The 25989-nt window shown below is 42.0% G+C and overlaps 1 protein-coding gene across 2 annotated transcripts in view; it reads left to right on the top strand.

Moving 5' to 3' along the window:
- Positions 1–1944: 1944 nt before the first annotated feature.
- PRMT3 (protein arginine methyltransferase 3) overlaps positions 1945–25989 on the top strand; it is a 51222-nt gene continuing 27177 nt past the window's right edge. Inside the window, exons 1-9 of one of the 2 annotated variants that reach the window (XM_040068347.1) lie at positions 1945–2119; positions 2704–2786; positions 3736–3785; positions 4855–4957; positions 5345–5498; positions 8643–8784; positions 11733–11798; positions 16997–17118; positions 19896–19995. In XM_040068347.1, coding sequence (XP_039924281.1) covers positions 1974–2119; positions 2704–2786; positions 3736–3785; positions 4855–4957; positions 5345–5498; positions 8643–8784; positions 11733–11798; positions 16997–17118; positions 19896–19995 — 966 coding nt within the window. In that variant the 5' untranslated portion in view covers positions 1945–1973. The remainder of the gene's footprint in view (positions 2120–2703; positions 2787–3735; positions 3786–4854; positions 4958–5344; positions 5499–8642; positions 8785–11732; positions 11799–16996; positions 17119–19895; positions 19996–25989) is intronic. The other variant, XR_009208009.1, reaches the window with a different exon arrangement.

Below are 25989 nucleotides of genomic sequence, written 5' to 3' on the forward strand. Positions count from 1 at the left end.
GATGCCTAGGGAGGCACAGCTGACTAAGAGCAGCAATGAGATATGGGAGATTTCTTAAGTCTGTCATGTTAGGGAATAAATGCTGCACGCCTGACTCCGAGCAGTTCTAGCAGGATGCAGAGCATACCTCTGCCTCTGCCATCATATAAGGTAGTCAGATTCCAGGTGAAGTAGTAATTTCATTATCTTTGGAAATATCTGTAGTAGCACAGGTATGAACTTAGAAATGTTGAGGGTACAAGTTGTAAAAATTCCAGCTTTGACATTTTCCCCAGCACATCCTGCTTAGGAGAACTGTGGGAAGCGGCGCTGTTTGCTTCTAAAGAGATGTGTGTTGCTGCCAGGCACAAAATACAGAGAAAATGAAGGAGCTTCAGTAACCCAACTGGAATATCAGGTACTATGTTCTTCAAGTGCCGAGCTTTGAGCTTTGGTTTTCTGTATAGTTTGTTAACCGCTTTATGGCTTCTGCATTTGAACGAGGTCTCAGTTATAAAGGACATTAGGAGGAATTTCTTCACAGAAAGGGTGATTAGACATTGGAATGGGCTGTCCAGGGAGGTGGTGGAGTCACTCTCCCTGGAGGTGTGCAAGGAAAGTCTGCATGTGCACTTAGTGCCACGCTCTTGTTGCAAAATGTGGAATATGTAAAATTTCCTTAAGAAAAATGTTCCATAACATTCAATCTTTGCATGCTTTCAAGCCTAATCAACACGAGAGATCTAACTGGTGAAACAGAGAGCCACTAACAAGCTCTAAGGGATCTCCAGGTGTTAGAAAAACAAATTACTTGCTGGTAGAATTACCTTGAAAAGGTTTAGGGCTGGAGATGCTTCAACGATCTCAGACCTGGGGGGAGGTTAACAAAGCTTGGGGAGGACATACCCCTGATAGTGGACACAAAGAATGCAGAATTTATGGGCCATAAGGACATTTGGCAGAACCCCCAAGATAAAGAGGAGACTAATAAAGACAACTCAGCTCCAGCTGGGTAAAAGGTGAGTGCAGAAAGAGAAGATCACAGCACCAACCCAAGAAATCACCAGCTCAAATAAAGACTTGAGCACATGGCCTAATTAACGTTAGGAGGAAGAGAATCTTTAACCAACAGAGGATGGAATACTAATTAATAAAAGAGCTACGTAACTCGTAGCCAATGGACACTAATTCCTTTGCTGAAATGTGTACCTAGTGTATAACATATAAATAGCGTATAACGTACAAAGGAAAGTCCTGCTGGTTTGCGTGCTCTCTTTGTGGAATACCACCGAGCAGCTCTGAAATAAACAGCAGACATCTCTCGGGTGTGCGTCACTGGCTTGCTGCACACCGGGTGATGCATGCGGGGTTTGGGGACAGTCTGCTTGACCAGGCGGTGTTTGGCCACAGGTCGGACTCGACGAGCTCAGAGCTTTTTCCAGCCTCGTCGCTTCTGTGACTCCGCGGCCCTGCCTGTCGCTAAACTTTATTTAAAAGCTGACGTTTGAAGGCTGTTCCCTTTAACCCTCCCATCGCAGCCGCGCCGTTTGCGAGGCACGGAGCGCTGGGCGCCTGCCGAGCGCGGATGAGGGCATTCCTGCTCCGCGCTGAAACACGGAACGCTCTCCGGTACCGGGGGATAGCCGAGGGACTGTCCCCCTGTCCCCACGTCCCTCTGTCCGCTGACCCTGTCTCTCTGTCCTGCTGCCCCTCTCGCCCGCAAGATGGCGCCAGCCCGGCCACTCAGCGCGGCCGCGGCTGGAGGCTCCGCCAGGGGGCGCGCTCGGCCCCGCGCGGCCCCACTCGGCCTCGTTCGGCCCCGCTCGGCCCCGCTCGGCCCCGTTCGGCCTCGTTCGGCCCCGCTCGGCCCCGTTCGGCCCCGTTCGGCCTCGTTCGGCCCCGTTCGGCCTCGTTCGGCCTCGTTCGGCCCCGTTCGGCCCCGCCCCGCCCCGCCCCGTTAGGCCGGAAGCGGCACGCGCGGGGCGGCGGCGACCATGAATCCTGGGCAGGAGGAGGAGGAGGAGGAGATGCCCGGTCTGGCCGACGGCGAGAGCGCCTGGGGCGACGAGGAGGGGGAGGAGGGGGAGGAGGAAGAAGGCGCTGCCGTGGCCCAGCAGACCCGCTGCCTCTTCTGCGACAGGTAGGGGAGCGCTGTGAGCGCCCGGGCCGGGCCGGCGGGGGGAGATGGTGAATTCGGTGAATTCCCACTCGGCACTCGCTCTGTGGCTTGGTGATCGCGTGCGCGGCCTCTGTGGGGCCAGAGGTGTGTTAGGGTCAGGCTGGAGGAGGGAGAAATCCCCTTCCCTCGTGCTGAAGCGGCGTGGAGGCTCTTCTGTTTGTTTTTCCATCTTTTCGCCATGGCCATATGGAGATGAGAGTTTTTATTGCGATGCAGCAGCATCGAGCTGCCCCACCTGGTGCTGGTGTGGGTTTTATATACCAGGTTTAACGCAGGCTTTGCTCTCAGGGAGTGTTTGGACGGAAATTAACAGGATGCGTGGTTTTGTCAAACAAAATTTTTGTGTTGATTGGCTTTTGCTTCAAAATGTTTGACAAACAAGGCAAAAACTTCTTTGCGAGGCGTGTAAGCCAGTGCCTGGAAATCGTTCTCAAAGGCAGGAAATGTGTTCTGAGTTGCCCAGTAAGTCAGAACAGAGCAAGTGGCACTCCTGAGTTAGAACCTAACTTGTCAATACTGCATATTTAACAGTTTGTTATTTACAGGTTGTTCAGTTCTGCTGAAGCTGTGTTCTCCCATTGCAAAACAGAGCATCAGTTCGATGTTAGTGATGTGATCCATAAACACAGTAAGCTTTTTTCATGACTTGTCATTTCCTTTTGTGTATGAGTATCTCATTTGGAATAAGTTGCAAATATTAATTTGTTTCCAAAAGCAAAAAGAAGCGTCCAAGACTGAATAAGATGAGCTATTGTAGAAAAATGCGTATACATTTTCTTTATGCTGGCTGCTTCCTGTGTGCTTTTTTGTACTGGTAAAGCTCTCAACCAGTGTTACAAAAGTGAGACTGATCTCTGTTGGCTTGTGCTGATTCCTCACTGCCTACTTGATCAACCTGAGCCAGACACTGCATGATTGATTTGACCTGATCTGATCTGCTGTGAGCTCTTGTCTCACCAGTGATGCTGTTGTTGGGCTTAGTAGTCAAGTTTAATGTTGGCTGTTGCTATATATTATACATTGTAAGATCTCGTCTGGTCGGTTTTCTGTCTAAAATCCAAGAAAAAAGTATCTTGGGTTTATCTTTGCTGTTCCTGGGGAGGGAACACAGTTAAACTGCTAAAGATTGCCGAGGTGGCAAGCGTAAATCAGTGTTGGTGGGTGTTCTTGTTGAGTAGCATCAGTTTACATTCCTTTAAGCAGAAGGCTGAGAATATGAACAGGGGAGCGCAACAGCCTGAAATGTCAGCAAGGTAGCTGGTAGGAGGTAAGAGTGGCTGTCCTTGCTTGCCAAATGAACGAAATCGCTGTTCATGGCTCCCATTTGGATGTGTTCCATTCTCAGTTTGTGGCAAATGTGCTTGCCCTGAGGGTGAGGATTTCCTGCGTTAGTCCTAAGGAGAAGAAAAACATAGATGGCAAACTTAAGATAGGAGGACTGCTCTAGATAGTGATGTGCACCCAAGGGGAAGTTTGAAACAATTACCAGTTGAACAGGTGATTAGTATTTACATAACTGTAAAACACTTGGTCTTTTCTGTAATACAAATGCTCTCTCCTTTTTTTTCCCCTCTCAGGACTCGATTTTTATGGATACATTAAACTAATAAACTTTGTCAGATTAAAGGTAGGTGTGCCACGTGCTGCTTCTGTGTTCTGACTCTGGAGAACAGTGCTGTGCTTTCAGTTTGCCCATTTCTGACAACTGTGTGAGATTTTGTATTGTAATTTTAGAAGAAAAAAAAAATCAGGAGAATTAAAGTGGCTGTTGACTGGTTGATCTAGATATGAGGTTGTTTTAATTTTAAACATATTTAATGAATGTGAAGGTTTGTTTTCAGAAGGGGATGTTGAGATTTGCACAAAGACTCCATGCTGTGTGGCATCAACTTATTTTATTGGGGGGTATTTTTGGTGCCTTTGACTCTACTGTCTGGCCTCAGAAATGGGTTCACTTCTCAAGAACTGAAGTTTCTCAGTCCTTTCATGTGTTTTGGTGTAAAAGCCTTTCCTGAGGGTGTGAGCTGGCCAGACCCTTACTTACTAAGGACAATACCTCATCCCTTAACTTACACAACTTAAAACTCTGCTAAAATGATACCTGAGTCAGGAGAGCTAATGGGAACCTAGAGTTTAAAGATAAGCCTTCATATTTTTTGTCTTGTGACTTTGTTCCTTCATTGTTCCCTAAAAGTTTAGGTTAAAACTCAATACCATCTTAGCTTATTAAGTTTTTTTTTACTTCAGTCTTCAAATCGTAAATCCTCAAGTGGTTATTTAATCCATAACTGTGTAGAGTAAACACAGAAAGGCAAACACTGGTGTCCAAAACTGACTTCTCTTTTCCTAACCAAGTATTAACAGGAGACAGGACTTTTGTCCTACAGCACTGTTCCTGTAGGAACACCTGACAGGATTAGTACCTTGGATTTATTGGTTAGCCAAACAGCTGAGTGAACCTGGTTCCTGAGAGCAGTGCAATCCTGCAAGTATCCTTCAGCACCTGTCAGTGTGCTGTGCATTACTGCTTGCACTGAATTCCTTGATCCTGGAGCTGCCTGGGCTTTCCCAGCCTTTGCTCCCTCGGTGCATATTTTACTGTGTGAAATAAAATGCTTTTGCCTTGTTTTCTTGAATGAAATTGAAGGGCTGGTGTTTTCGAAGAAACTTACCTTACATGTTCTTCTCCTGTCTAGAAACCATCTGGAGCATATTTGAGTTCTCTCAGCAGCCCACTGCCTTGGGAAGGAGAGGAATATTTGAAACCAGAACTGGAAGATGATCTCCTGCTTCAGTTTGGTAAATAAGTGCTTCCTGCTTTGTGGGGTAAATGTGGTATTGTCACTGTTACCTGATTGATTCATGTGTCTGAGAAAATCCACACCATAATTATCTCTAATTTAATTATATCTAAGCTAAATGTCTCTTCTAGAGATAACGAAACACTGGTATTTATGGAAGCCTGAATTCTGCATTTATTTGCCTTTACTTGGAGCTGGCTTCTAGCATATTTGCTTTTTCTTCCTGGTCTTGTGTTCTATAGTTAGCCCTGTCAAATTCAGTACCTTTTGTAAAACAACCAGCTTGCACAAAGCGTCCAAAGACAGAAATAGCATGGAATGTTTATGATCTGCTGTGAAGCCATACATGATGGGTAGGTGTTCGTTTTCCTCCCTGTTTCCTCAGACATAGAAGATCTTTGTGAACCTGTAAAAGCTTTGCCTTCTAATGGTTTAAGTGACACCGTGGTGCTCCTTGAGCAGTTGAAACACGCGGAACACCGAGCCAGAGCCGCAGAAGCAGCCTTGGCTAGAGCACAAGATGATCTTCAGAAAATGAAGTAAGTGTGTGAATGAAGTTTGGGGCTGCTTTTGTTTGATGTGTTTGAGGTGAGATGTTCATGTCCAAGGACCGATGGAAATTGAAAGAAGTAGTAGAATGTAACTATGGAATTAACCTTGGGGTGGGACTGTAGGTTTGTCTATTGTAGATGGTTAGTAAATGTCTTGTGGATGGTTAGTTAAAAACTGCACAAAAATCTGCCAAGATTGAAAGAGCAAAGCAAGCACATCACTCAGAAACATATTTTCCTTCAGACTTCTCTTTTTTTTTTTTGAGACAACTTTCTGTTAATCCTTTAGACAGGAGTTTAAAAACTGAGGATGCACACACCGGAGAAGAGACTGAAAAATTAAATACAGAACTCCAGATTAAATACAGAACTCCAGATAGGTTCAGAGTTGTTAGTAGAGTTCAGTTGCAGTTTGGAGAAGCTTTCAGTGAAATTAATAAATCAACTTTTTTCAGCTGCTTGTGTTTCCAGTGTCAGATGAGGGTAGTAAGAATATCCAGTGCATCGCAGTGAAGGCATCCCCGTAGCTACTTCTAGATCTTGAAGTCTGCAAAATATGGACTGATGATGCTCAAGGATGACACGGAAATATAAACTTCGTTTAAATCCTCTACAAAGATGTCATTTCAAGACCACACTGACCAGGCACTGAGGAACTGAAATTATATTTAAGAGACTTGGAAAAATAATTTATGTATGAGAAGTTAATCAGCAAAACCCCTTGTGTTGTAAAATACATTTGAGAGTTTGTTGTAGATTTTGACAGTTCACTCTCCATGCTACAGGTAACTAAATAGGCCAAAATAAATTCATATATTAAAATCCTCTCAGCTGTGAACAATTATTTATGTCAAAAATTATCAGTTTTGTCTTCAGGTGAGTTTGAGTTTTGTAAATTGTACTTAACAGCACACAGTGCTTTTCTGGTATCTCTGTGTACTTTATGCATTAATTGATCATAAACAGTAAGAATGAAAGAAATTTGTGCTTCAAAAACTTGGGAGTGTTTTCTCTGTGTCCTTTTGCCTTCTTCCTGTTCCATTTTCATTTTTAAACAGAAAAAACCTCCTCAGGTCATCAATTTCTTTTGATCTCTCTAAACTTCAGTGAGGCTTCTAATTTACTTGGGTTTTTTTTTTTTTAAAGTTAGTATATCAAGTTATCTGCTCTTGTAAGAGGGAGCCTTTAATTTTTCTTTCTCAATGCAGCCTCTCCAAATCAGCAGGGATCAGCTGGCAGCAAAAATAGCCAGATGTAGATCTGATGAAGCAGCACAGCTTTAAATGATGGACAGATGAGCCAGTTGCATTGTAGTAGTTCTAAATGCCGTAATTCAGTGTTTTGTGCTGGAGGTTATTCCACAGAATATCATCTGCTCTCTTTTGGGTAAACCTCTGTGAAATAAAGACAGTAACATTTCTATAAATCAGATATCCCCTCTAGCATTAGATAGAACTTGGAGATTTAAGAGCACAGCTTGTCTATGCTGAGTTTTTTAATCTGTCACCTCTTTAGGGGTGATGGCTTTTGTTTTTACTTACCTTTTTTCTTGATTAAAAAGACAGCTCTGTCTTTGGAGTTTGGTGCTTGTGTTGTATGCATACATTACAGGAGCTATTGGCTTAAATAATTTTAAATCATTCAAATCTCACACAGTGCTAATTACACTTAATTGTATGTCACAGAAACCATTTTATGAAAGTTTCAGATTGTATCACGTAGATATTTGTATAAAATCAAAGAAAATGCAAAGTACTATGGTAAGGAGCAATATTGAAAACAAGATCCTGACAGTTTCAGTGTAAACAAATATAGGAAGTTTCTGAAACTGACCAAATGTCAATACAAAATCCCTTAGCATATTCTCTTCCTCACACAAACTAGCTGAGCAGGGAAGTGTTTGAAATGTCAGCAGTGAAATAGTGTGTTTGTTTTTGTTGTTCTGTAAGGAGGGTGTTGGTAATGAAATTTACCTACAGTTTCTCTGTGTGAAGTTCCCATTTAAGGAGGTCTGGTCGCTGTTAAAGGTGAGGCTCAGCAGCTTTGCAGTGCTCTAGGATGCAGCTTTTGTTGGACTGTAGAGCTTGGAGGAGCGTTGTCTGGCTGAAGTGTGTTTGCATTTCCACTTCATTGTGGGTGTAGTACGATCTGCTTGTTAATGTCTGATACTTGGTTTCATTATAAACCCCTTGATTTGTGTATTTTGTCATCAGACCGGCTTTGAGGAACGAGAATGTGGAGTGGTTGAGTTGGAAGGGAACTGAAAGCTCATCCAGCTCCAACCTGCCATGGTCAGAGACACATCTCACTATCCCAGGTTGCTGAGACCCCCATCCAGCCTGGCCTTGAGCGCTTCCAGGGATGGGGCATCCACAGCTTCTCTGGGCAACCTGTGCCTCACTGTCCTCACAGTAAAAAATTTCTTCCTAATATCCAGTGTAAACCTACTGGCTTTCAGTTTAAAAGCCATTTGTCCTTATCCTGTCATCCCAAGTCCTTGTCCAAAGCCCCTCTCCGTATTTCTTGTAGCCCTTTTAGGTGTTGAAGGACACAGTGGGGTCACCCTGGAGGCTTCTTTTCCCCAGGCTGAGCAATCCCTACTCTCTCAGATTGCTTAACGTGTTATAGGAATGCAAGACCAGGGAGGAGGGAAAATGAGCAGCATGAAATTAAATAATAAATTGAATTTTAAGCTCCGTTTTCACCCAAATGCCTCTGTTTTAAAATGCTTTCTTCTCCCTTCCATTAGTCACCCGGTGTTGCGTGAGCTGCGGTTTGTACTGACTCCGTGTCTGCATTACACAGCCTGAGACACCTTGACACCGCCAGCAAGTGCAAAATAGATAATTCTGCCTTAGAAATAGCGCCGACCCCCCAATGTCCGAGTGCTGCTGGTTGCTTGCTGTCAGCGGGAAGCAGGGCTGGCAGGGGGGTGCCCGAGGCAGTGCAGCAGCCCCGCGGAGCCTGCAGAGGGAGGATGTGCACAGCTGAAGCTGCTCCCCTCGTTGCCCATCCCCGGGGCAGCCTGCATTCCTTTCCCTCTCCGGAGCCCTTTCCCCCACTGCCCCTGCCCAGCCCCCTCTCCATGGTCCCGTAACCACGGCTCAAGGGTCTGTTCCAACTTGCTTGCAGGCAGTTCGCTCAGGATTTCGTGATGAGCACGGATGTCGGGGGCAGCTCGTCGCGCAGCGCCGTTGCAGACCTGCAGGAGGATGAGGATGGCGTTTACTTCAGCTCCTACGGCCATCACGGGATACACGAAGAGATGCTAAAGGTTAGAGAGGCACCGCAGCCGCATCTGGTAGGGCTGGAGAGGAGAGGTGCAGTGAAGTGGGCTGTGTGCCCGGCAATGTGCTGCAGAGCAGCTGCATTTTTAACCCCTTCTCTCCGCTGGTGTGAGCTGGGCTGAGCACTTTTTGGGTTTCTTCCCTTCGTATAAACAGGGAAGCACTAGGAGCACAGAATCCTTTACAGCTGTGCTTGATGTTGCAATACCCGTGCCACAGCCCTACCTTGCCAAAAGCAGCTTTCTCCTGCTTGCTTAAAACGTGAAGGATAAAACACAGTGCGGGCAGCGAATATTTTTCTTTTGTTTTACATTTTCTTCATATTGAAACTTGTTAGGCAAGGCCATTTCTCAACTATTGTGGCTTTTCTCTTGCACTGGGTAAACAGAAATTGTTACCTGTGCGTAGTTGAGTGTATTGATAACATGACGTCGAATAGCTGGAGCAGTATGCTCCTTTCATATGCTGAAGACAAAAAAACCATTGATGCTTAAAACTTCACAAAGGCAAAGCTATGTACGCCCTTTTAACTTTAAAACAAGAAAAAACAAGCACAAAGCCCGACAGCTTAAAATTAACTTGTAAATTAAAATGTCTTAATGCTTCCTTTCAGAGACGGCGTCATAGTTGTGAGAGTTATAAGCAGTTTTGTCATTTTAAGGCATAAATAAATAAAATTCCTGTCTAAAGTCGAGGCAGAATACAGAGTCGTCAGGTGACTTTGTGCCTGCAGCTGGCATATAAAGCTTTCAGCTTTGTCAATCATTTAGTGGCCCCAATGCAGAAATACACATGAATCTGTGTTAAGAGTAGCATGGCTGTGAGGTTCTTATTCAGGGGAGGAGATTTTACAGAAGCACAGAGATGGCTGCAGAAGTAGAAGAATGTTTTCTGAAATGGATAGTCTGCAGGAATAGAACTGATATATAACTTGATAGTAAATAATGATGGCAGCTTTTTGGTTTTGCAGCTGTATAAAGCTGTCATTTGAGATAATGTCGGCTCCAGGATGAGGAAGCCTTTCTGTTGGCAAATAAAGTTTACAATAAATCTGCATCTCTGCACAAGGAGATTGGTACAAAATTATATTTTACTGATTTGAGGGTATGTTTATCAGAATGCTTTTAAGAAGACTTTTGACTTTCCAAAACGTAGGACAAATTACTGTTTTTATTTTGTGCACATTGAAATTTTTTCTTTATGCTAGGCATCCACTTGGATTTTTTTTTTTTTTTATGTTTATCTTACTTATCTAAATATAGGGGCTCACTACGTGAACATTTTTAAGAAAGCAGTCTTGCTGTCTCAATTGTAAGCCCATTTCTGAAACTGTTCAGTCTTGAAACCTTTTTTTTCATTATGCCTGGTAATAGTAAGACAAAGTTTCAATTTGAGGGGGTTTTTTTTCTGCAAATACTTCAGAGGTGGAGCAGGAATATTGTTACTTCCCACTTGCCAAGTGACTGGTGCTTCCCCTGCTCTGCCTTTTTGCTTGAGAATTTCTTGGCTGTCATCTTAACAGATTTTTGTACCGTTTTACTTAAACCAAGAAAGCATTACATGGCAATGTCAAGTGGGAGAAGGGGCTTGGTGATGAAAAACCTGGCTACGACTGCACTGAGTTGGGGCAGTGCTGAAGCAAAGTGAGGGGCAGGATGCAAGGCTGCTTTCTCAACTGATTGTTTATTTTTACACTTTTTTTGGTTCTTCCAGCAAATCCTGTTATATACTGCAGTAGAGGTGAAGAACTAAAAATAGTTGCTCTGATTATAATGTCATAGCAAACCAATATGGTTTTAAAGGATGATGGTTTCTGTGATTAATGTCAGTTTTGCAGGATTTTAAAGCAGAATTTTCTAAAATAAACCCCAGCTGCTTCTTTGGGTTGTGTGTGTGTGATAGTACTTTTACACCTTTAGGATTTTCAAGCCTCAGAATATCTTTTTGTCTCCAAAATTTTTAATTATCATAAAAATGTTCTCAGTCACTGTTTCTGATCTTGTTCTTGTAATAAAATACACTTTTGTTCTTTCTCACTGTAGAAAATTTCTGTTTCTAGAAAGTCTCAACTTGCTGTAGTAGAAAAATCTCTTAGATTTAATAAAAGTACTGGGATTTTATGGTTCGGCATTATTTGCACTAGACAAAAAATTGCTGATTTTTTTTTTTTTTTTTTTAACTTGTCTGTAGCACTTGAACTGCAACAGCAACTCCAAATCCTATACTTGGCTGTCAATTTGTGGACCTGCTGATGCATGTTAAGAGAATCAATGTTTTAATAGATTACCTTGCTGGTAAACTGAGCTATACTGCAGGTTTTTATATACTAGGATACCATATAGGTTTTGTTCTAGGCTTGAAAATATTCCAGCTTCTTTGGCCCTGTTGTATTTCAATCAAACTTATTTACTGTGTTGGACTTCCATCAAACGGGCTGTGTAGCTTGAACTCCTAGCATGTCATCAGGATTACAAATTCGCAGCTTGTTCAGAAACAAAACCAAGTTAATTTGATCTGTAACTTTTTTTTTAACAGAAATCTCTGTGTCACAGGGGTGTCAGCGAACAAAATGATAGAAAACATTCAAATTTTCACCATTGTGTAGGAGGTTTCTGTTTAAGTCGGTGTAATATTGTCACTCTATTACTGTTGTTCCTGGTTAGTAATGAATAGGTATTAAGAGCTTTGAAACATCCAAGAGAAAAGGCAGAATCAGGAAACCACAAATGAGTTTCTCATCTTTCCTCCAGCTGAGGGAACTGCCTTCATTTGCTGCAGTCAATTCTGCAGTATTATCATACACACCTGTCATGATTGCAGGGCCCATGTGAGTACAAAGCATCCTTAGGCCCAGTTGAAAAGGAAGTTGTTCAGCATTTTTGAATTTTATGCTGTACCTGAGTAGCTAAAGTGACCCCTCTTTATTCCTTGATAGGATAAAGTCCGTACGGAGAGCTATCGTGACTTCATCTATCAAAACCCGCATATCTTCAAGGACAAGGTGGGTAAAACCACTCAGGAGATAGGGTAATTTCTGTGGATTATTTTCTCTCAAATGGTGGAAAACCTGCAGGTTAGCTACTCTGCAGCCCTGGGAATGGAGAGTCGCAGTGCCAGGCTTTGATTGAACGTGCTCTGGCTTTATGAGGTGGTGGAGAGCTGTTGAGCTGCTGGAGGATGCAGCGTGCTGATAAGAGCAGCGGTGATCTCTATTGTCACTGCGCTGTGTGCCATGGCAGGGGGCTCATTAATTATCTTGGCGGGGTGAGGTTGAGCCTCTCTTGTCGAGGATATTGGGTGGAAACTCTCTGAGGGCTCTTTACCAGGATTAAGTGAATTTCGATGTATGGCTGATACAGTAAAAACGTCCTGGAAGCCCTGTGTAATTAGAGCTGGGAGAGAATTCGTGTGGAACTGATTTTTTTTTTTTTTTTGAATTAATGCTGTTTTGTGTCTCCAGACTGGGTGGTTGTTATTAAAGGGCTTGGAACTGTGAGCTAGTGCTTCATTTGCAGTGAGGAGGGAATTTGCTGATGGGATCCTACGGTGCTTATGGCCCCTGTACAGTAGTAATTCTCTTCCTGTCTTTTGTATTTCTGCTGGCTGTTCCTGATGGGTGTGGTGTGTTTTAAGCTTACAGAACCGTGGGATGGTTCATCTGCAGGATCATCCATTTCCAGCCCTTCTGCCATGGGCAGGGACACCTTCCACTAGCCCAGGTTGCTCATGGCCCCATCCAGCCTGGCCTTGAATGGATTTTTTCAGGCATGGGGCATCCACACCTTCTCTAGGCAACCTGTGCTGGGGCCTCACCACCCTCACAGGGAGAAATTCTTTCCTGGTATCCTATCTGAGCCTGCTCTCTTTCATTTAAATCCATTCCCTCTTGTTCTGTCACTCCAGGCCCTTGTAAAGTCTCTTCATCTTTCTTTTAGGCTCTTTTCAGGTACTGGAAGGTGACAATTAGATCACCCCAAAGCCTTCTCGTTTCCAGGCTGAACAATCCCAGTCTCAGCTTTTCTTTGTGAGAGAGATACAGTTCTGTCCTGGCAGAAAGTATTTCAGTGTTTGATAATGCCTCTTCTTTGGATGTCTTACCTCAGTTTTCAATTGGCAACTACAGCAGGAAAATAAAACTAGGAAATAGTTTTCTTCCCTTTTTTTTGCCTCAATTCATGTCACAAGCCTGTTTCTATTAAACATTTCTAAACTCTTTGATTATAGTGAGAGAGCAAGCAGATGTTTTGTAGAATTATGCCATCAGCTAGTTTTAAGTGATGTAGGTGGGCAGCTCATCTAACAAAGCAGAAAGATCAATAAAGGATAGAAAACTTTCCCCGGAGAATTTAGTTTCACAGGTGCCCCTAAAATGGATAACTGCAGGTTTTCACGGGGTAAAACTAATCTGAGGTTACACAAAATGTGAGGCCTTGTGGAACAGTAATTTTTCATGATTGACAGTGTTTCTCCTGTGCTGTATGGACACGCTGGGATCATTCAGAACAAAATGTGGAGGAACTGTTAGAGTCAATGTTGCTTCAGCCCCAGGAGTGGATAAACGGCTTAGGCAGTGTGTGTGCTTACTCTGCTGTGAAAATATTCAGCTTCTCTGAAGAAAAACCCAAGTGTCGCAACATCTGCACACTGATTTCTGCACACGGTTTTTACAGCAGTTTTTGGTCGAGGTTACCTCGAATTTGTGGTGCATCCAAACCCATCATGGTTGAGGTTGAACTGCAAGACAGAATCTTGATTGCTTTGAGTTCCCAATATCCCAGTGCCCTGCTTAACCTGTGTGCCTGGCCAAATGATGCAGCTTTCTCTTGGTACACTCTTATGGAGAATACAGGGAGTTTTCTGCAGAAATCTGGCTTTGAAGTGACATCTGTTACAGACTTCTGCTGGAGGAGCTGTGTAGGATACTTTGCTTAACTTAATGTATTGTGTAATGCTCTCAGAACCATACTAATGAGTGAAAATTTCAAAGGCTACTTTCCCTTAAATTTTGACAACAATTTAAAAAAAATGAGAAGAAGTCTGATACTGTTATTTCCTAGGACTCCCTTATGGTATTCCTCCCTAGAAAATACATACTGATGCTTTTTGGTTTTTTCTGAATGGACAATTCTGAGGTAGTTTGGGAGGAGCTTGTTCAAAGAGCTGAATTTTTATACTCACTTTTGATGCAAGCCTGCATCCTAACCTTTAGGATACTAAGGAGGTGTGATTTCATGGTGACAGATGATAACAGAGTATCTAGGTTTGTTTATTATGCATATTTTATTCAGAATCAGCCAATTTGTTCGCTCTGTCTCAGCTTTCAAAATAAATTATTAAAACTTGAATGATTCCTGCTTGCTGCCCATCTTCTCAATCTGTCAGATGTATTTGAGATGAGAATGGGACAATTCAGATTACCTGGCAGGAGTAATGAAGTACTCAGTAAAAGGAAATGTGGTCCATTTTACCATGATTTTTGGGTGGAAAAATAATTTAGTAAGGCACTGTTGCCATGCTTAGTTTTTGTTGTAAGACTGTAGTCAGAGGCAAGCATCAGTGCCATATTCAGGGAATACAATGAGCTTTTAAACCACTGTCCTACTAAGAGTTCACAGATGAAATGAATTCAGTTGGCCAAAGTCCCTGGCCTCCTATTTTTTTCTGAGTTTAAAGTATTTTTTTCTGTTACTGAAAGTAGGATATCAGCTTTGCTTGGACTGCAGAGGAGGATGTGAAGCTGCAGTGTGTCGTGGTGTCGTAAAATTGCCATTCCAGCTTCTCCAGGTCTTTGGTGAGAGGCCATATGTGATCTCTGCAAGAATGTGTGGGCCGTAGACCCTTGTCCTTAGGCTAATTGATGATCGCTCTGCTTGTCTTTCCCTTCCTCACACGTATCCCAGCTTGGATGTTTTCTTTCCAGTGCCTCTTTTCTATCCCATCCCCTGCCTGAGGCTAGGTGAGTTCCATCTGGGTTTTTAAGTGACCAGGGCAGCTGTCCAAAGTGGTGTCTGTTTTGATTTTTTTCCAATTTGTGCTGATTGCTCTCTTTCATGCAACTCTACATCAAGATGGTTCTTTCACAGTGGTTTATTTTTGGCCGTGGCTTCCAGCTGTCATGGCCCAGTGATTTTGTTAACTACCATAGGTGAAATGTTAGAATAGGTGATGTTGGAGGGGGTGAGATTTCAGCAGCTGCGAGAATATTGATTTTTATTTTCTTCTCTTGCCTCCAGCAGATTCAGCTTAGGGATTTCTGTAGCCATAACGTGCTCTCACCTAACTTCTGAGTTGCAGAGTCGACTCCTTTTGAAACATAGCTGCCACAGAGTTGCAGGTGGAGCAAGTAACTCCTGTAAAGTAACTCTCTCCACGACTTCCCTCTGCACAAGCTGTGAAAGGTCACCATCCCGATGTTCTTCTGCCTGTTTCCAGGTTGTAAGTGGCTCTGCCCAGACAAGTGGCACTCAGTTCTTCTGTCACTGCTTCCCAGACCACCACAGCTGCAGCTCCTTTACACTGTGCTGAGGATGAACAGCTGGGTTTATCCATGCTGGCTTCAGGATCACTGTTCTGTGTCCATCGCCAGAATGAATGGAATTGTGTGCAAGCAAGGCAGGCAGACCTGAGGAACAGAGCAGTCCAGTATTTGCTTTGCTGCTCTTTGTCAGGTGAAATGCAAGGTTTTGTTGTGCCAAAGCAAGAGTGACCAGTAGCTGATGAGCTGGAAAGTGTATCTGCAGCAGGGTGCATTGTTGCCTTGAAACATTTTGTAAAATGGGGTTGTAGTTCACAAATATGGGATTGATTAGTGAAGGTTTTGATGCCTTCTTTGGGAAGGATGTTTAATGTTATGGAAGCTGCGAGGGCAGGTTTTACAGTGCTCTGTGCCATGAGGAGAAGAGACAGTGAAATCAGTTTTTCTTTCTAATAAGTTCCTGCTATGACTGGTAATCCTGACACAGTGTTCTTGTCAAGTGTATTCTAAGTTGTACTTACTCTCACATTTAGGTCTTAGGTGTGGGAAAGTAAATTCTCTCTTTACAGTTCTGATTCTGCTCATGCTTAAATGCTGTACATGCTATGAGTGGGTCTACATAGGGTTTGGAAAACTTACTTTGATTTTCAGACTTCAGAATATTTTTGGCTTAGTGCTTAGTGTTTTTCAACACCATTATTAAGCTTAGCTCTGTTAGGTGTGAGTCCAAATAAGACCATTGATGATCTGGCCAATGCAATAAAATACAGAATCTCCAGAGATGCCTTTCAGCCCCAGTAATTCTGTGAAAACATCAAGCCTGCAACTCAGCTTAAAAATCTACTTTAACACATTCATGAGGTTTTTATTTGTTGAGAAGTTTCCAGCAGGTAGAAGGAATACACTGTGACAGTAGCAAGGCCTGAAAAAGGCTACCTGGTGAAATCTCTATGAAGCTTAGAACTGCCGCAGTTCAACTCTACTTAGTCAGAAATTCGGTACTGTTTTCTTAGTCGCTTCACATTTTTTAGCTTTAGTCTTCCTATAGTAGCTGATATGTGATATACAAAAACCCAGGCATTTTCATGGATCTTACGGTGCTGAGTGTGCCTTTTCCAGCTGTAGTGATGAAATTCACTCTTTCATGAAAACTCTAGGGATCCCATCTTAACTGGATTTTTTTTTTTTTTTTGCTCTGTTTTGATTATAAGCAGTGCTAGACAGAAAATATTTCCAGGTGTTAAAACTGTGCCAGTGCCCATTTTAAAATTTAGTCATCTTGAGCCATGGCTGTTTTGAGGCACTGTGGCCATGTCTGGCAGAGGATTCCTAAATAAAGTTTCTGAATAGACTTTTAATTAAAACTGCAGCTCAGGTACGTTTTCTAAGTTCAATTACTAGCAATTCAGTGATTAAAATTGCTCAGGCTATAATTTCCTTTTTCTCCTCTTGATGTAACATTTTAGGTGTTTCCCACATAATTGCTTGCTGTTGTTTCCCATGTGGCTCAGTTAATCTGTAGCTGGAATTAGTGGGCTTGATTGCGTGCCTGGAAAAGAGTAGAGTGGGGAGTTAGAACTGCAGTTTGTCTTGGATATCTCTGCATGTAACAGTAAGACTTTATGCCTTCTGTTGGAATATGGTGTCTCATTGATGTAGAAAGAAGTGTGGAAAAATCATAGCAAGGAAAATAAGATGGGTTTGCTTTCATTTATTCCTTCCAGGTGGTTTTGGATGTTGGCTGTGGGACTGGAATACTCTCCATGTTTGCTGCCAAAGCAGGTGCCAAGAAAGTGATTGGAGTTGACCAATCTGAAATCATCTATCAGGCCATGGACATCATTAGGTAAGAGAAATTGTGGTTGTTATCTTTCTGTTTCTTTATAGGAGTTTTAAATATTTTCTACAATTTGTCTGTGTAACAGAAAATAAAAAGCCCTAGCCTGTCAACTGCTCTCCCCTAATTCAGCATTGCTGAGGGTGCATGCTGTCCAGTTAGGTCACTGAAGGCATTCATTAGGATCAGAACTAGCACTGAACCCTGAGGGATTCAGTGCTAGTTAGGATTTGTACTCCTCCTCTTAACTCTAGAGCCTCATGGCCTAGACCCATCTCCTCCTTCATTTATCTACTCCACGTGTCACTAATTTGCCTGTGGAGGAGATTTAGAGAGGCTCAGCATATGCAAAAATCAAGCAATGACATCTGGAGACTTAAAAAGGAATTTCTAGGATGAACTAGGAGGAGTATAAATGTCCATGTGCACTGTTGATAGCTGAAGCCTGTAGGTTTTTTCATTTAGGTAGATTTTGTCAGAACAACTGTGAAAATAAAATCCAAGTAGATACTGAAGGATTTGGGAGTGACAGTTTTTCTGGGGCAAGCTCAAGTGGCATGGAAGGAATGTTGTCTGTGCAAGATTTGTTAGGTACCACTCACACAGTGGTGGTGCAGCACTGCACACAGGGGTGCTCTAAAATCACTCAAATAAATATCAGCTTGGGAAAAGCACCGTGGTAAACCTTAAGTGCACGTTTGACTAAAATGCTTTTCTGGCACAAGGACTCATTCCTTAAGGAGAACTTTTCCCCTGAGTCCCTGACGTCTTCAGAATGGTTGCAAATGTGAAATAGTGTTGTAACTTTCAACAAGTACACAGAGTCCTTTGTGTGTTATTTATACTCAGGGGAAAGTAGAAGTAACGGTCAATATGTGTTATCTTTGGGGAGGAGAAGGGCAGGCCTCTAAGAAAAACAATGAATCAAAACTCTTAAACTCTTAAGAGTGATGAATTGCCACTTGAAGTACACAGCAAGTTGTCAGTAAGGCTGCACATTTATAGGTACTTTCTGCTATAAAAGGTTCACTTCACGTTTAAGTCTCCAGTTCACATCAAAACAATTTATATTTGTCTGGTTAAAGCTACTTTTCCTAAAGGAATAAAGCTGACAAAGTTGCAGTGTAGTAACAAATATTTATTGGCACACTAAACAACTCTGTAGCTTAAAAAAATGGCTGTTGGGGCACGCTTCCACCTGTGATTCGATACCTGTGTGCTTTTGTCCTTCCCAGAATTCAGGTTTATTTATAGCATGCTAATTACTGAAAACAGTGCAACCCATGTGTGTAAGTGAACCAGAATACAAAGCCTGAGTAGCCTTAAAAATAAACTGACCTTAAACCAAGTGATTGCCTTTTCTTTTTCTTGCTGTGAATAGTCCCTGTAAAGTTTCTAGCACGGTGAATGACTTGGTTTTTGTCATTCATCACTGTTAAGCTAGAATAGAAAGTTGAAGTAGACTTCCTAAATAGCATCTATATTGGTTGGTTTGGGTTTTTAAAAATATTATAATTGAAAACAAGTATGTAGTGAATTAATCCTTTTCTTCTCTGTTGTTTTAAATCATGGCCCTGGATGTGGTAATTTAGAAAGTGATCTTTAGATGCCTTTTAATCCTTCTTAAATTATTGTTGTGGGTGGTAGCTCTTTAACATTCCTCACTTTGAACTTGTGGTTTTACTTCTTTTTAGAGCATTAAATATGATATTAGTAATGAACTGCTATCTTCTAAGAGAAGACTGTCTCATGTAGAGGATTCAATTGATCTTTGCAGCAGCCCATGTGTTCAGGGAGCCCTTTGACCCTTTTCCTTTCCCTCCCTCCCATCGTTCTTCCATTGTCTTCTAGATTGAATTTTTAATGTCATTACTGGTCTGCATTGAAAGCCAGACAGAATGTAAGAGTAAGATACCAGGAGAGGGAGGGAAGGGGCAGAGATAAGAACTGCAGTGGGATGATAAATTTCTGTGTTGAGAATACTTTTCTGCCCTCTGTAAAAATAGCCATGGTAATAAAGATATGTGCAAGAAAGACTAATATGGTTTGCCAAGAAGAAAACCAGTACATTTCAAGCATTTAATTTCACTGTTGTGCAGTTCTTGTTTTAAAACCTGTCCCAGTCCCTCCCTCCTTACAGCATGGCTTGTACTGTGACGTGCATGTGAGGTAATCCCTGATCAGTGCAGGTACTGAACACTGCAGATGCTTTTGCCCAAATCACAGTGGGGAGGGTGCCTTTACTGTGGAATAACTGTAGTCCTTATTTAGAGGGAAGCTTTGTTCTCAGTGACTTTGCAGCTGATTTGGTTAAATAAAAAAAAAAAAAAAACAACCAACAAACGAGTCGTGCAAAACACCTTTGTAAGGAAGTGAATTTCCACTGGTGTCCTGGTGTGGTGAGTAGGCTCTGATTGATGTGGAGGTCAGAGGAGGAGAAAGGGACACAAGCAACTTCTCAATAAAGAGGGCCAGCAGTTTTAAATTGCCTTCTTCTCTGTTTTCCTGGTTTCTGAAGCTTGGACATTTGCATGCATGGCACGTTGGAGGTATATAGATCTACTGCCTGCCATCTCCCCCTGGCACTAAATCTGCTGCAATTTTTAGCTACTTGGAAATGTTCCCCCTGAAATATAACTGAGGAATAGTAGTACATTCTAGCGCTTCTGGATTAGTTAAACCAAAAAGGTTGTGAGGGGAGGAATGCAAAATACAGATGTCAGTATATCTCTCTTGACAGCATAAATTGGAAATAGAAACTAATTTGTTTGTGTTTTGACTTGCAGATTAAATAAACTTGAAAAGATTATTACATTAGTCAAAGGAAGAATCGAGGAAGTTGATCTGCCTTTGGAAAAAGTGGACATAATTATATCTGAGTGGATGGTAAGGTTATTTTCAGGAAAAAGATGTGTTTTGTTTAGTTTGCAAAGTTATTCTATAAGTGATGATATTTTTTTTTAACCAAAGCATCTGTCAGGGTTCCAGCAGTGTCTTTGACAATGTCAGAGATAGGATGGCAGTCCTGATTACGTGGTACTGGGACGCAATTCCTGGTCCCTCTTGGTCAAGCTCTTTCAAGCCAAGCTTCTCCAAGTACATTTGAGCTGCTTTAGGTGCAGCAAGTTTCTGTGACGTAGTTGATTTGGAAATCTATAAAGCACTCAGTCATACTGTTGTGGCTGCTCATGTGAAAGTGATGGAGAAATATTGTATTAGTCATCTAGCCAGCTCATTCTGATGGGTAAAATACCTTCAGTCTGCAGATTCAGCTGAGGACTCTCCTGACTGTGCAGGAAAGGTGATAAAGAGGGGAGATAATCTGCAGATACTGGGAGAGCTTGAGAACGACATTGCTTTTCATTGCTGCGTTTTAGCATAACAGCAAAACCACTGGTGTTAAAAGTATGAAATAGGTGTGATGGAGAGCAGTGTCTGAATGAGCCATCTCCTGGAAACCATTGGATTTCAGCTGTTGGCCTGTTACCTTTTTCATGTGGTGGCTGATAACTGTTACACACCTGTCCTTGCTACCTGTCATCAATCCTAATAAATCTGTGGTACAAGACCCAGTGCCAGCCTGAGTTTCACAGTGGCACAGGAATGTGGTAGGAAACATCTCTTTGGACTGTTTTCTTTGTGAGTTTGTGCTGTTCGGTATCCTTGTATCACAAGCCTTCAAAAAGCACTTCCAAGCACAGGTTTGCTTCATGCTCTTTCCAGCTGCTGGGACTTAAAATTCCTTTCTGCCTGAATTTTCAGATCAGTAATGGAGACTTACCTTCAGTGTTCCTTGTTTCTTTGTGGGGTTTGTTTTGTTTTTTAACAAACTCTGGCTGTTCTGCTATATACAACGGCCTTTGGGGGAGTAGGTCACACACTGGCTGTGAATCCATGTGTATCTACCTGTTTTTCAGGGGAAGATGAAAGTAAATTGGTTTGCCTCTTTTTTTTTTTAATATTTATTTAATATTGCATGTGTCAGTGAACTAGAAATCTGCAGATTTCCCCCCATTGCTGTAGTGTACATTATTTGAAGCATGAGCCTAATTTAGTGTTGAGGTCGCTAGTTTCAAGGATAGTTTAAGCTATCAGCTTAAACCGGTAACGTAAAAATAGCACATTATGGCTGGTGATTTCTGACAGTGTGGTGGCTTCACTAGAAAGGTAATTATAGGTTTTTCAGGGTAACTTCTGATCCGCTTACTAGTATGTGCACCAAGATTACTGTTCCCAAAATCACATTTCTCCTTCTGGAGCCCAAGATTTGGCTTTAAAGGGAATCTGGGCAGGTGAGCTGAGGTCGTGTTGTAAATCGTTGCCTCTAAGATGAACTAAAGGATTTCAAAACTCAGCTCCTGTAAGACGTGAAGTATTGAATGTTGGATATTTTTATTTTGTGTACTGATTTACCTTTTTATGTCGTAATTACATAGCCATGTGCCCTTCACTTGATTAGGTATTATAAATATTTAGGAATGTTAGGACTTTTATAGGTTGCTGCATGACAGAGATAAAGAGGACAATGCTGTGGAAGTAAGATTGATAGCTGGACAGTGTACACACTGTTCCTACACTTTCCAGAAAGGAACATTATGTTGTTTAGTTGCAGATGAAGATTCCTCTTTGTCTGGAATTCTTGTGTGAATTTACTTTTTCCTTTCCTTCCCTAAATGATGCAGTGTGAAATCTGTTCTTAATATGTGAATGTAAGTGCTTGGAAATGTTGAAGCATGAGAACAAAAAAGAATTCAGTATATGTCAGATTTTGCCTCTTTTTATGTAGAGAATCTGTATGTACTGGCAGGAAAATCCTCATGTTTTTCTTTCTAACAAAAATATGAAAAGTTGAAGTTCTGTTGAGAAAACAAACTGCTTTTAGATCAGTAAATGTCAAACCCTTTTGTGTAGCTATAGCCTTGTTTTGCTTGGTACAGAATGATGCTTAAGACCAGTACACTATATGCCTTTTTTTTTTTTTTTTTTTTTTTAAGAGCTGTGTCTGGAAGATCAGAAAATTAGAAACAATTATGAGGCATGAGAGAGGAAAAGAGGAAAAGTACTGCATTCTCCCAGGATTTTTTCTAGATTAGGCTTTCTGAAAAAGCTGTCACATAGAGCAGTGTCTGATAAAATCTACAGCATTGCATTTTGAGCGTCTCAGTGTGATGGTTTCTGATGATCATTTACTTAATTGCAGAAGTGACCTACGACTGCCACAAACTGCTTGCTCTTCTTCCCTCTCTTTCATTTGTAAATTTGCTCCCTTTAATTATGGAAAAATGGGATAAGCAGCTTAAATTTTACGCAGTGGGCAGGCGTGTGTGAGTGCATGTGTGTCTGTGTAGAAATTTGTGTTACAAATGCAGACTTTCCATCTTTCAAAATAACGCTTTCCCCATTTAAATTCCTTTGGGTATGTTTTTTTTTTTTTTTCATGTTCTGGGTTTAGAGGCTGAGTGAAGAGTGATGGTATCTTGAGTGGTTTTATTTAAGCCTGTGAAAGAAATTGGCAGTGGACTTGCTTGGAATGTATTAAATTCAGTTTGTGACACCTGAAGTTTGTGTGTTTGGCAGTGTCAGCATCAGACCAGGACATTTCTGTGATTGTGTTTGGTTCAACCCAGCGTGTAAAATCCAGAGGAAGGCGGTGGGAGGTGTGAAGAGCTATGAGCTGTTCTCTTGGAGTCCAAAAGGCAGGCTGCTGAAGATTGAGGGACCCTTGGACTTCCAGAGGCCCAATAAAGCCGCTCAGACTTGCACTCCAAAGACACCTGGACACAGTTTTTAGCAAAACTTCGGTGAAGTCTGCAACCTGACACGAGGGACTTCTTGTGTGCCGTGAGCCAGGAGCACAAGGGAGAGTGGGTGGGCTGAAGGGCCGCTTCACCCAGGGCACCACACTGCCTTGAGCAAGGGTACAAGAATGGCCAGGCAATGGTCTGTGCTAATAACCAAACAGATTCTCCAGGGAGGAGGTCTGTCACGTCTTGGAGAAGGGGTTTCTGGATGTAAGAACGGGTGAATTTTAGATAAAATACCACTGCTGACCTTGTTTTTGTGGAGGTTCTGATGCATCATCCTGCCTGCCTGCCTAGAGCTCTGACATGTGAAACCTTTAAAGAACTTAATTTGTGTACCTAAAACTTTGAATGCTACTCCCAGGCTCTCATATTTTGTTACTTGTCTGCTTGTATCGTAAGTCAGCTACAGAGAAATCCCTTACTTCTTATTCAGAGTGTAGGCTTGCATGCATTCCTGGGCAGGAAAATATGACATACACAAGTGACTGAATTATTGCTCTCGTATTTAGGTAGTGTAATTGTAAACTTCACAGGCTGCTTATTGAAAAGATGAGTGCAGAAAGAGACAAAATGCATGTAATGGTTTTCTGGAATGTTCTTGCACAGCTGCATCTGTGTGCAGGTTTTTCTTGCTTTCTATTGCTTTTGCTTCCTTTCTCTAGCTAAAACTATAAAGCTCGTTTTATTCACTTGAGAGTATCTTGACTACTTATATTTTCATCAGCTGGTAAAGTATTTTTATGTAACTTTGAATGAAAATGAATACGAGAATGCTGTAGTATATTTGAATAATGGGAAAAAAAAAACAATGCAGGATATTAAGGCATCAAAGATTTATGAGCCTTTTATAACTCTGTTAGGAACACAGAATACAGACATGAAGGATACATAAGAAATGTATGCACATTCCTGTGTGTCCAGTGGGAGTCTCCTTGGGCAGAGATCAGGCAGGGTAGGTGTGTGCTCGAGCAGTTACTCACAGTGCTGTGTACTTCTGTCCCTGGAGAACATTTCATTTCAGCTTTGCAAATATAAAAACTAAGGAACTTCATGTTCCTTCTGAGAAGGAAATGGCCAGCTTTTTAGTAGAAAACGTGTAAAGGGACAGCACAAAATTTAAGGTGTCCCGGGCATCTGGGTTGTCTTAAGAGAAAATGTCACCTTTTATGTGTCTCGGTTTAGCCACTCTCAAGATTGTACGAATAATGTGCAGCTCACAGATTTGTATCATAGACATCTCTTTGCACACTGATTGGTTTTGAGGATGTCACTGCATGCTTAAGAGAATAAGCCCTTGGCCATTTTTGGGGGGCGAAGCAGGAGTTCCCCACAGCGTCACGGGGAAAAATGTCAGGTGTAATTCTCCCCTACAGGTGGGGCAGCAGGCTGTGAAATTGCATTCTAACTTACACTATAGATGAGCACAGCACGCTGGTTTTGGTGGTTTTGATGAGCAAAATGTTTTGGTGTCAGTAGTAAAATTACTTGATTCAGTACCATTGATGCTTTATGTGACTTGCAGGAATGCTGTAATGAGCTGGGGGAGAACCAGCAGTGCCAGAGTGGAAAGGTCAGGGGAAGGATGGGAGACTTTTTCTGTATTTCTCCTGAGAGAGTGTCTTCCAGCTGTACTTCTTGCACAGGCTGGCAGGAGTAGTTAGTGGGCAGAAAGAGGGTAGTGAAGAGCTGATCCATAAAGATTTCACTTTGTGATTAGTCTTCAATATGTCCTAGAGGTTACTTTTAAAATACTGTGAAAACAACTCGTTTTCAGTTAAAGGCATCTAAAAATACTTTTTGTGAGGTAAACATATTCTATTTTTAAGCCATAACAGTATATATAAAAAAAAAAGAGCTGTGGTTCCATGCTGTGATTTTGGCTTGCTGTGGTCAACAAATTATCCCTGCCTGACGCAATTGGAGCTCGGGGCCTTTTCAGCTGTGCAGCAAAGCTCACTAACAGCCCTATTGCTCATCAAGCAGTGCTCTTCCTTCTGGGGCTTACTCTGGGGATGTCCAGAAGTTGGGCAGTAAAGCAGAAGAACGGACAAGATTGGGAAGAGAGATTTTCAGTGCAGCACTATTACCAGAAGAAACAGATTGAGGAAAGGACACGGCCATTATTTTCACACTTTGTGCTCTCTTTGAATACAAATATGCCATGCTTCAGGTTTCTGGGGTTTGCAGTTTTGGTTTTTGTTCTGGAAGCTGCAGAAAATGGCATTTATAAGCAATTCTGAACTTCAAGCATTTTTTTAAGATCATTGAGTCTAACCCAGCACTTCGAAGTCCAGCACTAAAACCACATCCCCAAGTGTCATTCACACGACTTTTAAATCCCTCCAGGGCTTCCCTGGGCAAGCCTGTTCCAGTGCTTGATAACCATTTCAGTGAAGAAACTTTTCCTAACATCCAATCTGAAACTTCCCTGGTGCAGCTTCCGAGCTTTCCTTTGGTAAATTACTGCTGGCTGGGCTTGTAGGACTGCAGGTCCAAGGTCGGGGCTCCAGTTGTCCATTTTGTTCTTGCCAACTAAAGCACGCACGTGGCTAAGCTGTGTTTTAAGCAAAATGAAAATTAGGTTGCTAAATGAGAATCCAAAATCTCTGTTGGTGTTTTTCTGAATTGATTTGGTGTTGTGAGCATGTACATGGAATATGTTAGCAGTATTGAGTAGCAATGATGCTCAGACGTGGAGGACAGAAAAGGAGGACAAAATCAGTATATCAGCTGGAAAACAAAGGGCTGTATATCTCCTAAATGTGCAGTTTGTTTAGAAGTAGTTGAGGAAGCGGATGGTCTCTATAAAGTGTTAATTTTATTTAATACTGCTATTTGAGGTTTTGAATATCTCACATATTTAAATAAGGAATGTTTCCCAGTTTCAGCAAATGACTCGTTGAAGTTTACAATAAATTATTCTGAACACCAATAGCAGTATGATTAACCATCCATAAAATTAATTCCAACCCAAAAAACCCCTATGCAAATCTAGTTGTAACCATTATTATCCTGGAAATTTTGCAAGTCTGAGTGCTGCTAAATGATGTAGAACACCCAGAGATGTTTGGCGCCT

Source organism: Hirundo rustica, chromosome 6 (assembly GCF_015227805.2).
Source record: "Hirundo rustica isolate bHirRus1 chromosome 6, bHirRus1.pri.v3, whole genome shotgun sequence".
NCBI classification, from domain to species: domain Eukaryota; kingdom Metazoa; phylum Chordata; class Aves; order Passeriformes; family Hirundinidae; genus Hirundo; species Hirundo rustica.